Source organism: Motacilla alba, chromosome Z (genome assembly GCF_015832195.1).
Source record: "Motacilla alba alba isolate MOTALB_02 chromosome Z, Motacilla_alba_V1.0_pri, whole genome shotgun sequence".
Lineage (NCBI taxonomy): Eukaryota > Metazoa > Chordata > Aves > Passeriformes > Motacillidae > Motacilla > Motacilla alba.
The window spans coordinates 31,860,162-31,875,994 of NC_052046.1; the positions used below are offsets into that span (position 1 = coordinate 31,860,162).

The 15,833-nt window shown below is 38.0% G+C and overlaps 1 protein-coding gene across 14 annotated transcripts in view; it reads left to right on the plus strand.

Moving 5' to 3' along the window:
• The window catches only part of DMXL1 (Dmx like 1), a 77,400-nt gene extending 64,505 nt beyond the window's left edge, over nt 1-12,895 (plus strand). For 10 of the 14 annotated variants that reach the window (XM_038125216.1, XM_038125220.1, XM_038125225.1 and 7 more), the window contains 10 exons: nt 584-705; nt 822-963; nt 4,743-4,793; nt 5,067-5,127; nt 5,623-5,750; nt 5,924-6,016; nt 6,476-6,567; nt 7,494-7,546; nt 8,626-8,843; nt 9,236-12,895. In XM_038125216.1, coding sequence (XP_037981144.1) covers nt 584-705; nt 822-963; nt 4,743-4,793; nt 5,067-5,127; nt 5,623-5,750; nt 5,924-6,016; nt 6,476-6,567; nt 7,494-7,546; nt 8,626-8,843; nt 9,236-9,460 — 1,185 coding nt within the window. In that variant the 3' untranslated portion in view covers nt 9,461-12,895. The remainder of the gene's footprint in view (nt 1-583; nt 706-821; nt 964-4,742; nt 4,794-5,066; nt 5,128-5,622; nt 5,751-5,923; nt 6,017-6,475; nt 6,568-7,493; nt 7,547-8,625; nt 8,844-9,235) is intronic. The other 4 variants (XM_038125222.1, XM_038125218.1, XM_038125226.1 and 1 more) reach the window with 1 other exon arrangement.
• The last annotated feature ends 2,938 nt before the right edge of the window (nt 12,896-15,833 follow it).

Below are 15,833 nucleotides of genomic sequence, written 5' to 3' on the forward strand. Positions count from 1 at the left end.
TGTGTGACTGGGTGGAATAGGCTTTGCCAGCCATCCTGCTGTTTTTAGCAGCTACAACTTTAGCAGTTCCTTTTCAAAAACACTTCAAAATTACCTTTTCATGAACAGTTCTGCTACGAATTTTCTTCTTTTTTCTATTGTGCAGTGAATAGATTAAAGGGAGAGGTGGCTTCTACTTGTTTGTAGCCTTGTGTGTAGGAGTATTTGTCTTTTTCTGTCAAACGGGAAGTTTTATTTTCTTTGTTCAGTCACATAACGCTTCAGAACGGGAGGAGGGGAGCCTGGTTGCAAACCTTATAATATAGTTACCTGTTGCTTATTGTCTGAGAAAAGCAAGGAGATGCTTGAGCTGCTTGAGAGGCACAAGATGCAAATAGTGTGTGATACTATCCCAGATGCAAATAAGTTTTGAAAGGGAAATGTCATGTGTAAATGTACATAGATTTGTAGATGTTAATGTTTGGGGTTTGTAAATTAAGTGTATATTTTTGTGATAAACAGTGCTATAATCATAAAAAAATAAAACAAGTCCATTTTTGAGGTTTCCTTTTGCATCTGTCTTTCTGTATGTTCTTTTTTTCAGGCAAACCGGAACTGCATTGCAATAGCATCGAGTCATGATATTCAAGAATTGGATGTTTCTGCAATTTTAGCTACACAAATCTACACCTGGGTTGATGATGATATGGAAGTAGAAAATAAAGGGTATATGTTCTTTGTTTTCAGTATTACACTTGACTGTACTTAAATCAGAGTAACAAAACATGGTATTTACTCTTGCTGTTCAGAATCCTAATTTGAAATGTTTTCTTCATTTCTAGAGCTGATGATTTCCTAGTTATACATGCTCGTGACGATCTGGTAAATGTTCAGGGAAGCACTCCCTATACTCACAGTAATCCTGGCACACCTATCAATATGCCTTGGCTTGGTAGTACACAAACTGGCAGGGGTGCATCTGTGGTAAGTCACTTGTCAAAGATTAGCTTTATATATTCTATCTACTTCTCTCCTTTTATCTATTTAGTCTTGCTTATTATATTTTGCAGTAGAATATAAATATAACCTACATGTATATAACCTTTACATAACTAAATATAACCTTTCTGTGCAAACAAGACAAGCTGGATTTTTTTGTTAACAATTCACTTAATAGGTTAAAATACTGCACAGAATTTAAGGGACAACCAAAAAAGCAACACTTTCAGGCAAGTCACAAATGCTTTCTTTAAAAGCATCATCTAAAAGCCAAGAATCAGGATTTGGGTGAGAAGTTAGACTATAAATTCTTCTTTAATGACTTGAAACTGAATAGTCTATATAAAAAGCATATATTTAGCAGGTTTCAGAATATAAATCCGTAAGGATTGGGAAGAAATATTTAAATGAAACTTTGTGGTAGCTTTTATTTTAAGTATAATCTTCAACTTCATTCTGAGCTTCAGAAAAGTTCTTATGTCTGGAATGAAGCTTGGCCCTGAAGAAAAGGCTACTAGGTTAGATTTAATTCAGATCAAATCATAATTGTAGCCTGGCCATTGACATTCTTATCTTAGTTCCTGTGGAGCATAGATGCAAATCTGTTGATTATCTGGCTGAGAGATGCTTATTTGGAGACACCTAAGGGAGCTGAAATGGTCATACAAGACACCAGTATCTCTGCCCTTCTGCACATGGAGTGCAGAAAGTGAAGTTTTCCTAAATAACCAAATGCGTTAAGTCTTGAGACTTGGCTGTTCTTGGTGTCATTTAACAATTCAAAGCAAGTTTATAACTGGTGACAAAATTAACCATATGTTAATTAATATAATTGTTGACTTGCAAATAGCTGATGAATAGGAGGAGTAAATAAGGAATAAACATTATAAGACTGATAATGTTTTCCACATATTGATGTGAGTATTGTGCCAGTACCTATGCCTCTGCCTTCACTTTAGGAACTACTGATCCTAGGTAAAGTGTTGCACCTCTGCTATTACAATCAGGTCTCTTGTGCAAGTATTCTTTGAATGCCTTTGCCATTTTCTCTTCTCACTCTCATTTTTAAATATGTATATATGTACATACAGAATTTCTGTGTTTCTGTATTTCTCAACCTTAAATAATTGTGTAATATATTAATGAAAATGGTATTTATATAGCCTGTTATTTTGCATGCTATAAAACTTTCTTCCTAAATATATTTGGCTATGCTTGTGTTGAATGCTTTTGCTGTTAAACTTTGGACCTATATTTTGTCTGGCATATTGTTTAACTGTGGCCGACAACCACCACAGAATAGAACGGCACCTGCCCAATAGGGAAAGAAGACAGAGGTACCTAATGAAGGACAAAGTAAATGAAGTTGAAAAAATAGGGAATCAATCTCAGGTGGAAATAGTGTTGCTGTGGAAGAACTGGAACCTGGAAGAAAAACAACTTCACTAAGACTTTTCTTTTTGCTTCTATTTACTACTTTGTTCCTTCAGATACTGCTGATTCTTGATGTCATCTTTGCTTTTCCATAATGTGCAGCCCATTTAGTAGTTGTAGCTCACTGTTTTGTACCATTACTGGCTTTTCAATCTCATTATCTTTGCTTCACTTTCATCAGCAAGGGACACTCAGGCAGTTAGTTTTAATAGCTGTAAGGCTTTTCTGTCACTCTTCACTGTTCCCTGTTACACAGCTCATACAAGGTAAGTAAGGAGGGTCAGACACTTCAGCACAGTTTGTTACACAGGTCTTACAGGAGGTGTTCATGAGAGAGTACTGAAGGGAGTAATATGTACCTGCACCTCTGAAACTCAGACAGTGTTACCAACAGCTTGTCATTCAAGTCAGTGTGACTGACAGCAATATTTAAGAGTTCAACAATGGGAGGGTGGAGTTAAAGTGCATTTTTATTTTTCAGTCTGAATGTACATTAAGGCACAAAGCACCCAACTGTCCAGCAAAGCAACCAGTGTTCTAGCCATCAGCGTTCTAAGGGCAAACTGAAGGCTAGCAATGTCAAATGTCAGTTACATTAACAATGAAAGTATTTGCATTTCATAATAGTACTTCTAAATTGGAGAAACTGTACCAAAGAGTTCTGTTAGTGTAGCCTTTCAAAGGCACATTTCTGTAAATTTGCAGTTTTCCAAGCATAATCCAGCAGGGGTTAGGGGATCATGATATGTGCTTGTCTGTTGAATGGCGGAAGATGATTTCCATTAACTTCTGGGTAAAAGTCAGCAGCTGTAAAACTCAATACAGCCCTTCATTTCAGTGAAGAAATGGAGTGGACATGAATTATTGTTCTTCCATTTACATACAGAAGATAAGTTGTGAGTTTAGAGAGCAAAGTATTGCAATGATAAGTGTGCATACTCTGTAAATGTTTGAAGAATGTAATTCTCTGTTGTCCTGAATTTTAAAATGTATATATAGTTTTACCAAACCATTTGAATTTTTCCTTGGTATTTAAAGTACTTAGAGAAAAAGAAAGGGAAAAACAAGATCATATATTTTATTTTCAGAAAGTGTTTTGGAATGAGCTGAGGGGCACAAGGCTTTCTCTTCAACAGTGTAAACACTTCGAGAATTGAAAGATCTAAATCTGCTCCCAAAATGTAATTAAGAGGATTGTGGTTGTTCCACTAATCTAAGCCCAGGGAAATTTTTACAAGAAAGGAAATTATTTCCCTTTTGAGTATTTTTCCTCATTTTTGTTTACAAACTGATAATTTAGAGGATATTTCTTTTAAACTCTATTGATCGTATTTAGGAATCTAAAGCACATGAAAATTTGTAATTCCTGCCTCCTTCCAGTTGACACTCTGAAGGCCAGGGGAGAATAGCATAATTGAAATACCTCATCACTATCTATTGCCCCATGGCAAAGCAGTGTTAAAATACTGTACAAAATTACAGCAGTTGAAAGTCACAGTTGGATTCAATGATATTAAAGGTCTTTTCCGACCTAAATGTTTCTCTGGAAGTGGTTCAGTGCCAGTTTGCTGTTGGTGGGTGGTAAGTGATAAGCTGCTGTGTTGAAGAAGAATGCCCTGGCAGCAATATTTCTGTTAATTTGAAGTTAACACCTGCCACAAATATATATTTTGCCCTCTTAAGTGTTGAGGTAAATAATATATGTATGAGGAAACCAAATGAAACAATTCTCTGAGGAAAGAGGGTCCTCAAAGAAGTCAGAGACTTTTGAGAGCTATTGGGGAGTAAAAGAATGAAAACTTAACTTTAACATACATTAATAGAAAAGAAGGCAAGAGAGAACACAGGCACAGATGCATTTCCTTGATAAAAAAATCCTTACTCTTTTTTCCCTTTTGTGTGTTGAACATATAATTTAAATAGATGGGGGTTAAATGTTACTGTCTAATGTCTCTAATCCTCTTAGCACATTGAGTTCTTCCCAGTAGGAATTAATAAAATAAGAGAAAACAAAAATTTGGGAGATATGCCTAGCTCAAAGCCAGTTTTGGAATTTAGGAGCAAACATACTACTGAAAATTCATTCGATCTGTATTTGCAAAATATAAATACATTTGAATAAATATTTATTTATTTACTTATTTTATACCAGTTACACAGTATATTGCTTATTCTGGATGGTCACAAGTAGCCACTTTGCAAACAATGGCAATAAGTTAACTAGACTTGAAAACAGATATATTCCTTCCTGCTTTTTACTTCTGTTAAAGTTTGTTTACCTCTTTCTTTACATGCTTCTGCCTTTCTCTTGCTTATCTTACAATATTCAGGAATATTCCAATAAATTTAATGGAATCAGAAAGGAATTGGCAAGAAAAGAGGTAAGACTGCAGTCTAAGGAGTGTTTATACTTGGATCCATACATTTCTGAAGCAAAAGTTTAATATTTATCTAGATATATAAAGCTGCAAAAGTACTAACATCTACACTGGTCTTGGAAGACACAGACTTCTGAATCTCTAAACCCAGTAGTTGTTTTCGTAAGAATTTTGGTAGGAAACAACTCTCTGCAACCACTAATTATTCTCTAGTTTGATAACTTTTTGTTTAGTAATACTGTTTAATTTTTTTCTATTTTTTTTTATGTTGAACAGATGCTCAAGAAAGCTATTAATAATGTCAGAAGAATGGCTTCTCATCCAACACTGCCATATTGTAAGTTCAGGTTCTTACAAAAAACAGAAAGGTTATAGAAAGATTATGTATTTCATACTCATCTGTTTCTTAATGTGTTGCTATTTTATACTAGCACAACGATCTATTATATATTTTGAAAGTTCTTTATAAGCCATACTTACTGAAACTATTTTTCATTTTAAAAAACAATATTGGGGGATGTAGAATAGCCTTTAGAAACAGCAAAAAGTACTGCATTTCTCTCTTATTTGTGACTGAAATGAAAGATAGTAGGAAAAATGTGCTATTATCTCCAAGTAAATGTCTTCATATTTCACGAGCAGCTAAATACAAATCTTCATCAAATAATGAGTAACATGACTTTGAGTTGCAGTGATATACCTCCTGATCCTACACCAAGACAGATACTATGGCATAATTTTAGCACTAGTTATTTTGAGATAGTGTGAGTTTTCTTGAAATTACAAAAGCTGCAACTCTTGTGAAAGGTCATGTAAATATTTTCTGTTGCAGACCTGACAGGTGCTCAAGATGGAAGTGTAAGAATGTTTGAATGGGGTCATGCGCAGCAGATCACATGTTTTCGATCTGGTGGCAACTCAAGGGTAACTCGAATGCGATTCAATTACCAGGGAAATAAGGTGACTGACAAAATGCTTCTGTATGCTTTCTCTTCTCTTCTCCCCTCCTCCAATATAATTGCAAATTAGCAGAAATATCACATGCTTCTAATTTAAAGTATTTTCTCGAAATTGTGAATATTTTCTCTACAATACATACTTATATATTTACTATTACTGTATATTTTTTTCAGTTTGGAATTGTTGATGCTGATGGATATATAAGTTTATATCAGACAAATTGGAAATGTTGTCCACTTACTGGAACTTCACCTAAGCCATATTTGGTAAGCTGAATAATAAATTAGTTTCCATAAACTTGCATTGTGTTCCCTAACTTCTTCGTTCAGAATAGCTAGGAGAGGGCAAAGATTGTGATGTTAACCAGTATTAATCAAGATTAAGTTATGTATTGCTGCCATCCTGTGGTCTGTATGACAGGTTCTTACAGTGTAATAATACTTGTTAAGTGGAGAGTGGAAAATGTAACATGAGGTCTGAAATAACTTTCATTTTCATTGAGACTTGCAATAATTGCCACTTGTCAATTAATGGACAGTTACATAGGGCTACAGCATATATTTCCATGAAAAATTAAGTGTCTTACAAGGCATACCAATACATTTGTATCCTATGTTCTTCAAATTTCTTATGAAACACCTTTTCTTCTCAAGGAAGTTTAATATTGCCTGCTTGCACAAAATACATTCCTTTTTAATAAAAAATTTCTAACTGCAATTTTTCAGACATGGCAATGTCATAACAAAACAGCCAATGACTTTGTTTTCATCAGTTCATCATCTTTGATAGCTACAGCAGGATTTTCTTCTGACAACAGGTAAGATCTATTGTGATAATTCATAACAGTGAAGTGGTGCCATATTTTTTCTCCTTTCCCCCACTTTGGTTTTTTGTAATGATTCTTCTTTAGCAGTTTAAGAGTACTTCTGCTTGATTTCTTTCTTGGCGGTAGAGGGACATAAGCAATGTTTGCCACTAAATTCATGTGCCTGTTAAGGAAGGTGTCATGGGGAAGCACAAATATCCTGCTTATGTTCCCTGTGAGGAGGAGAAGTAGAAAGGGAGGTCCTGAGTGATTTGGCTGGGAATCCAGTGAGGAGTGTGTGGGAATGGTTTTAGAGCTGTGCTGGGGGAGGTCTGGCATGAGACTGGACATCAAGAAACATTTTATTACCAAGAGGTTCAGACACTGGAACAGGCTTCCTTGAGTCAATCCCCAAAGCCTGTCAGAGTTTGAGGCATTTGGACAATGCCCTTAATGACATGCTTTAATTTCTGGTCAGCCCTGACCAGTAGGTGTCAGGTGAGTGATTACATGGTCCTTCTAGGTCCCTTCCAGCTGAACTATTCTGTTCTGTTCTATGCACATGAACCTGTCATAAATTATTTTTATAGCTCTTGAGAATTTGCACAGTTCTTAATTTCTCATTTGTTTTCATAAGTAAATATTGATCAAAAAATAACAAAACCTGCTAACATTGCTGTGAATTAAGCTACAAAAGATTGTTAACATAAATGCTTTATGGAAATAGCCATTTGTAGAATAGTTGTGTAGAAGGCATGTTCTTGCAGCTTATGATAAACTATGGAAGTAATTTAGGGTCTGCTCAGACATCATCATTGACCCTCTGTTTACAGTGTTTTATGCCTGAAACAACCTATTTAAGGTACAGATGACTTTTCAAGAGGTCAAAATGCCTGAGAACATCTATTGCTGAATTAAGCCATGTTTTTTTCCTACAGAAATATTTGTCTTTGGGATACTCTGGTTTCTCCTACAAACAGCTTGGTGCATGGTAAGTAAAATACAACAACCAAAATGTTTGACCATAGTATAAAAAAGTGTATTTGTGAGTCTATCTTTATGGAAGAATTATTGTGAGAATTAATTAAAACATCTTTCACTGTTCTGTGTGAGTGCACCAGTGGGAGTATATAACCAGATTCTTGAGAAATTGCTTGGTTTTCTATATGCATGATTGGTTTCATGGACATGAACACCTTCCTTTGCATGCCTTCTGTCTTTGTACCACAATTGCAAGCCAGACATTTCTGTTCTTTTTTGGAAGTTTCTCGGCAGCTTCTGCTTCAGAACAGTTATTCCTCTAAGTAGGATTTTGGGGGTGCAAAAAGTATTTAGCTCTGTTTCATTAGTTTTATTACTAATACTTTGTTGCAAGTAATACAAGAAATGCATTTCAATATCTGAAATACGGAATTGAGATCAGAGCATTGTGAACTCTTTGTACTTAAAGTATGGTGAATGCCTAAGTGTATGTGAGAGACATATGGAATTTCTAAATGTAAATTCATAGGCCCTTTGAACTACAAGTACAGCATACCAGGCTGTGTTCTGATAATTGTAATTTTCATTTGCTTTTCCTACTCATTTAGGGGAGTAGACATATCCAAATAAATGTAAGAAGAAGCAAATTAGCAGTAAAATGACCAGTGGAAACTTGCAAGATATTTGTGCTAGTAGTTTAGGAAGAATTTCTGATGAGCATATATGACTTAAAAAAACAAATTATATTACTTAAAATAACAAATCTGTTACTTTAATAGTAGATTATTAAAATAATCTGTTTCTGGTCAAGGATAAATAGTTTGTGATTATACTGGGATAGAAAAAAAAGGATATAACTTTTTGTTAATACAGATTTTAATTGCTTAATTTGAGAATACTGTAGCTTCAGAATGTCTGATGGGAATCTGGGTTTACATGTGTGTTGGAACTGCAATAAGTGGGCTGGTTGTGGTCACCTGGATTTACAGCATCAACATCACCGTTGCTACTGTCTTGAACTATTAGGAGTTGATGGAAAATGCAAGTTAGTACAGTGTTTTATTTGAATTACTTTCCTTTGGCTTTCAGCTTTTATCTGTCATGATAGTGGAGCAACTGTGCTAGCATATGCTCCGAAACACCAGCTGTTGATATCTGGAGGCAGAAAAGGCTTTACCTGTGTAATTGATCTTCGCCTAAAGCAGCAGCAACAGTTACTCCAGAGTCATGATTCTCCAGTCAAAGCAATTGCTGTTGATCCTACAGAAGAGTATTTTGTCACAGGATCTGCTGAAGGCAACATAAAGGTATTAATGAGGGAGAGAGAGCAGAGGTGCTGGTACATTCAGAAAGAATCTTGTACAGGTGTGGAACAATCAGATGTCATATGTACTGCATTTGTTCTCAACTCTGACTTTCATATTTATGAATTTAATTATGAAATGTCAGCCTTAACTTCTTCTCAATGCAGTCCTCTTAATTAGTGAGACCTTAGTGTCTCTCTATTGCTTATTATAGTAAATGAGTACTAGTATTCTATAAATGTGTCATTACAGATTGCTAAATTTTCTTCTTTTACAGTTAGTGTCAGAAAAGTAAATGCAAAATGTAGTGCAATTCCTGCACAATTCACTGTTGATGATTTTAAGATCATGTTAATTTTTCTTTATAAGAGATTGATGTTTTGATGCTTTTCCAGGTATGGAGTCTGTCTGCATTTAATCTTCTTCACACTTTCATCAATGAGCATGCTCGACAGTCTCTCTTCAGAAACATTGGGACAGGAGTCATGCAAATTGAAACAGGACCAGCAAATCACATATTCTCCTGTGGTGCTGATGGAACAGTAAAGATGAGAATCTTGCCTGATAGATTTAGCCCTTTAAAGGATGTGTTAAAAAATGATGTGAAATTTATGATCTAATGTTTTTCTCAGAATAGTGAATAACATTCCCCTTCTGCCATCCTTGAAAATATTTTTCCTGGAACTAACAACAAAGCAGATGCACAATGATAGCTTGTGATACAAAGAAGTTTTGGGTGTTTTCCTTTCTCCCCTTCTGCCCCCACCCCCCTATTTATTAATTACCTGGAACTTATAGTCCCGGATGCACTAATGCCTTAAAGATTAAAAGGTCCTTCAGATTTTGATCATTGCCTAAAATGAAAGCTAAATATGACTCCAAATTTATAAAGATGTTGCTGAAGTGGTCTTCCTTTTGAGGTAATTGCGCTCTCACCTGGAGTGTACCATTTGGGCATGACCTCGGCTTATATTCAACACCTTGCCACCTTGTAAAAGCATGTCAGTCCTGATGGAAACTTCAGGTAATTTTTTTTTCACTGTGGCAACCATAACTGTCTCTCTTCTCAATTTGTTTAGTCAGCTAACAATAAAATGTATACCTGTGTGCAGGAGAAACAAAATTTCCAGGAGTGAATAGTCCTGTTCATGCAGACATTCATATAACGAGCCACTTTCTCTCTTCATTCCTAAATCCGGGCTGTTTACTGCTCTAACCTGCCTGATCTTCTTCCTCTCATCTAGAGTATAAGAAACTGAAGGATGTTCTGTTACTTGTCTTCTGTTCTATAGCTTGAATCACTGCCATCAGGATGGCAGGCTGACCTTTTAAAAATAAATATATTTTTAACCCTGAACACTCCTTTAAAAAAATAAATGTAAATATGAATTGATATCTTCCTAGTAAAATAGTCAAGATTATGTATGAAGCCTTAGACTTGATCAAAAAGATACAGGAAGATACTGCTTTAGGATATGGCACTAGAATTTCTTCAAAGACTATTTATTTAGATGTCTGTAGAGGAAATTTTAAAAAAAAATCTAATTTATTTTTACATTTTTTCCAGTAAGACTTTTATTTAGCCCAAAGATAGTCCATTCTTAGCACTTACATTCTTGATTGTCTGTTTTTCCTAAGTACTTTAAAAAAGGAAAAAGTAGTTCAACAGCAAAGTACTTCTACACTGTCAGTCTTTCTTTCTTTTCTTTCTTGATGTTTATGTTTACATCTGGTGTCAGATGAAAGAAAATAAACTGAGAAGGATAGATGTAGAGGGTTTTTTTTTTTTTGCCAAAATATTAAACTGCATAACTTAAATGTTTGACCAAATCATTAATGTGCAAGGCCTTTACTTTTTTTAGTCATTGAAACTGTTTCTGTATGTATTTTGGTTTACTTTTCCTTACTTGAGAGTTTGACAAAGGTTTAATTTGTAAATTAGATATGAGGCTGGATTACTTGAATGCCAGTGGTGTACTTTTTGCTAAAAGATATTTTGTGAAATATAGCACCAAGATATTAACTGTAAAATAAACCTGTCAAATTAGGAACTATGGGGATAAATAAAGCATAAGCAGAAATGAAGGGCTTGTATAATGAACTATGTAACATTCTCAGGATGCTTTTATCTTAAGAATATAAAGTTTAAAAAGATTTTGTAAAATGTATTAAGGTCATTTTAAATGTATGTTTTGCAAGTTGCAGTGCAAACACTATGAAGGTTTTTATGCACATAACCTGAATTTTCAAATTGTGCAATAAAAAGAATGTGAATGTTTTGCCATGAAGAAACATGTGACAGCATTTCAAACTGGTACAGCTGTTCAGTGATCCAGTTGTAATTGTTCTTCCTTAACACTTAGAGATTGAAATTGAACATGATTTCAAAACAGTTCAAGTACAGTGATGGACCAGAAAAGTGACTAAAAGTGACCCCACCTTACAAAATAGACTTACCCAATGAGTATGAGTTATCTGCTTAGTGGCTGAGTTTCTAATATCCTTTATTCTTGTGGAAGAAGGAAAACAGTGGGATAAACAGTAGCACACTGCTTTAGAATTGCTGAAACCGTGACTTTGTAGCTGCTTTATATACATGCGTCAGTTTTATATACCCACTGAACTAACAAAGTTACATGTGCAAAAATCATGGCAGTATTATATAATTATGTCCTTGATGTTTTGTCCTTAAATATTTAGATCTCATTAGCTTTAATACTTCAAGCTCAAATCTGTTGTACTGGCAATCACAAAAAGCTGTCTTACCATCTGCAAACTAAGCAGATTTTAAATGCAATTTGCCAAGACATACAATGTTTTAATTTTTCTGAGAAAAGCTGCACTTTGAAAAATCCTGGCAAACTTATGCTTATACCAGAAAAGTACTGACCTTGACCAGGCATTTTCAATAATGTTTATAGTTACCATAAGCTATTCTTGAAACTAAATTATGTAAAATCACAATGTATTTGCCACACCTTTATAATCTTTCCAATAAATCCTGCAGAAACTCAACCTTCTAGAGTTCTGTTGCTGCTATTTTATTTATAAATCAGTTGTTCACATGCATATTGTTCATTGATGTTTAACTATTGTAAGACAAATTATCAATAGCTTTTTTGTAATGATGGATTAAAAATGAGTTAAATTCTGTTGTATATGAAACTTTTAAAGGGACACTCTCAACTTTGAATCTAGTCATTGGAGAAGAACTGAACTCAGAACCCTCTGGCTGTTGCCCTTAACTTCCACTGACTTTTGTCCTCCAGCAATTAATGCTTTTTCCCTGTTGCTATGCAAGTTACTCAAACTTAAGGTTACTAGTGCCTACAGAGGTCCCAGTGCTTACAGTAGCCATGTGCACAAATTGAACATAAAATTCGCTTTTGCCAGTGCTTAATTAATAATAGTTTTTTGTCCAGACAAAATAATTTAGCTTGTCGTTGATAATGTCCCTTTTAAATATCATAGAGTGGGAGCTGTGACTTGTGTTTGTCTTTGTAGCAGTATATAATACTGTCAGAGTGTGTCATTCTTGTGTTGCTAACTGATTCCGTTACCTTAGACACATGATCCAAGTTCTTCATGATTACTTCAGCAACTTGTGAAAGGTAAAACTCTGGCTGTCTAGGTACTTAAACTGGCTTGCTGTGTGAATTTACACCAGAAAATTCTCAGCTGACAGTTGATGTTGCAGGATGTTGATGGAGAAAGGTGGAAGAGATGCAGATTTTGTACCACGCCACGGTGGTGCAGGGTGAGGTCATAGATGTTCTACTGCATTTTAGGAACCTCAGAACCAGTTGCAGGAAATAAACTACTATCCTACAGTAGGTACCCCCTTTCTATTTAGAGCACCCAGTGTTAGATTAGATGCAATAGTTATGAAAAAAAGCAACAGTGGTTAAGGGGAAATAAGCTTGGACATGATATATTCTCCAAGGTAATTATTTTCAAATGTTTATTTTTACTAAAAATAGCAAAACCATCGCTAATGGCAGGTTCAGCACATTGATCAAACTACTTTCTATAAAATAAAGATATTGATTTACCAAGTTTTGTAGTGTTTCTTATTCCTCCCATTTCTAGCTCTAAAATATGCATGATTTTGATTTATTGTTTTTAATGTCTGATGATGTCATGCTGTATCTTTCCTTGTTCTAACTTTTTGGTGTTTGGGAGGGGGACTGGTTGCTGGGGGTTTGCTTTTGTGTGTTTTTTGGGTTTTTTTTTTTTATGTATAAGTGACAGAACTGGGCAAAATGAAATTATTTTGCAGAATGATTAGGCTGATGTAGTAATGGCACTTTCTGTTGTCTGCCACAACAACTTTTGAATCCCCTTTTCTGTTTCATTTAAGCTTGAAAACCTGGGAAGGTCTTGGGGAGCTTCATCCACCTCTATGTTGCCACCTCTTGCAGAGGTACAGGCATGAATGCACCTGTTATGATCTGATTAGTGAGAGATGCCCAAATTGAGGAGCAAACGAGACCAAATGCCAGTTCAACATACTGACTTTATTTGTAGCTTTTAGAGTGTAGGGGAAAGAGAGAGAGTGCCAGCAGAAGACAGTCACAGCCCACAGATTCAGAGGTGTCCTGTTTGTCCTTTTTCATCCTGGGCTTCTCAGTGGTGGGGTGGGGGGACCTAATCCATCCTTCAAAAGAAGTTTGAGTAAGTTCTGTGCCAGGAGAGGGTGCTGGGTACGCAAGATGAAATTGACTATGACAATTGACAATTTTTCACTATGCATTTTAGCAAACATAGGAATCCACACTTATTGGCTACAAGTTACAATTCTCTAGTCAGTATCCTATCTTCTATTGGTTAATGATTCCATTGCTTCTGATGTTAATTAGTTCTTTCTCTTCTTTTGCATCAGTGGATTTCTTGGATCGGAGGGCTATGAGCTGGTGGTTGCAATCTCCCCCACTGGAGTTACCTTTTATCCAGTCAAGGTGATTGTAGCACGGTTGCTGAATTGGATTTATTGGTGTCTTCCTTATCTTGGGAGCTCTGCCTGAGGCTCCTGTGGTCTGTCAATTTGGCATTTTTTTGTATCCACTATCAGTAGTACATCCTTCTTTCCAAGCTTTGTTAACGTCCCCCTAGGTCATTAAGCAGTATTGCCTTTATACAGCCCCAGGTTCCTGGTATCCACAGCGGGAACTCTGGAGGCTCTTGGTGGTTGCAAAGGCCGTCTGTCCCCTAACTTGGGATGTTCTTTCTTCATCGGTAGGTGTGTGAGCTGCTGCGTTTCACAGTCTGTCCCAGCTGAGATGTACGGACCGGCTTCTGCCAACCAAATCTTGCCCCTGCCAGGCCTGGAATTAGCACCTTCCTGGCACAAGTTCCCCTCCTGACTCTGGCCGTAATAGTGTTCAAGACTTGTTCTTTAACTCCTAGCAGCCCCTACGCGAGTCACACAGTGACATGACAGTGGGCACGAGCACCTCGTCAAGCTCGCAGCAAACTGCTGCCAAAATTTGAACCGCCTGGGCATGCAGCTCGGTAGATACAAACGAGTGCGTTCAGGGTTTGGTCGCTGCCGCTCGGGCGAGAGGCGGCGCGGGGCTCGAGGGGCCCCGCCCCGGCCCGGGGCGAGCGCAGGGCCGGGCAGCGCCGGCAGCGGCCCCGCCCCGGTCCCGGCGGGAGCCCCGAGTCGCCGCCGCCGCGCCCGCTCCGCTCGGCACCGCCGCTGCCGCCGCGCCGCGCACACACAGTGAGTGCCGCCGTCGTGCTCCGCGCCGCTCCCGGGGCCGCGGCCTCGGCCCCATCCCCGGCCCGGTCCCGGCCCCGCCGCGCCAGGCGGCCCCGGCCCCTACCCTGCGCGCCCGCGGCAGCCGCGGCCGAGAGCGGCGGCGGGGCGGGCTGGGGGCCGGCGGCGACTTCGGCAGAACGCTGGGCTCAGCCCGGGGGACGAAAGGCGGCGCTGGGTCTGGGGCCGGGGCGGGGCCGCCTCCCGTCCCGGCGGGTCCCGGCGCCGCGCTCCAAGTGGGAGCTGCCCGGAACCACGCGGGGAGAGTTTCCTCGCCGCCGATGTGCTTGGGTGAAGGGCTGCTCTGCTCTGCGATACCGAAACTCCTCCGCTCCTCCTAGGCTAGCTTTTCGGTGTTTTCCCAGAAATATTTCTGCTTTCACTCGAAGTGAGCCGTGCCCCGCGTCCGCGTGTGCCGGGGCGCGGGGGACTGACCTGTAGCTCTTGAGGCAGAGGCAGGCGTGGTGATGCAGCTGAAGTCTGCACGGTGGTGGTAAAAGAAACCTTTCTGAGACATGCCAGTTTGGCTTTGAAATATTGCTAGCAAAAATCCTGAAGTTCAGCCCGTAGTTGTATCTTATTTACATAATACCAATTAAATAAAACAGATCACAATTCAGTGTGGATTTTTCCTTTTTAGAAACCTGAGTGGTCAGACCTTCCACACCTCTGTGTATTTCTACAGGTACATGTTCGCAGTCTTACGTGACCACGGGTAAAGCGAAACACGGTCCAGGTGATGCTTCCCCCTCTCTGCACGTGTCTTGCTCTCCTTTGCAAGTTTTTTGCATAACTGCTCAGTGAAACCACTCACGTTACATACAAACAGCCTGGTCAAAACTTCTCGCAGCAGTCGTTTTCACGCTCACTGGCTGGGTTGACTGCAACTGTGTTTATCTTTTGTAAGCTCTAAATAGGAAATTTGCTTTGAAAGAGCATCGACAGTGGAGCCAAGCCCAAAAAAAAAAAAAAAAAAGTCTGGAGGGGAGGAGTGTTGTGGTGGAAAGAGGTCTGAGCCCTGTATTTGGAAGACAAAACTTTGTGAACTTGGAACATGCTTAGAAGCAGGAACAAGGAACTGAAATGTTCTAGTACGTTTGCATTTAGTACTTGAACTAAAACGTTCTAGTACATTTAGCGTCTCTACTTCACCTGAAAGCAAATTTCACCTGGAACACTACTGAAATAGAAGTTATGGTGCAGATCTTTGCAGGAGCACAAAATACCGCAGCTTG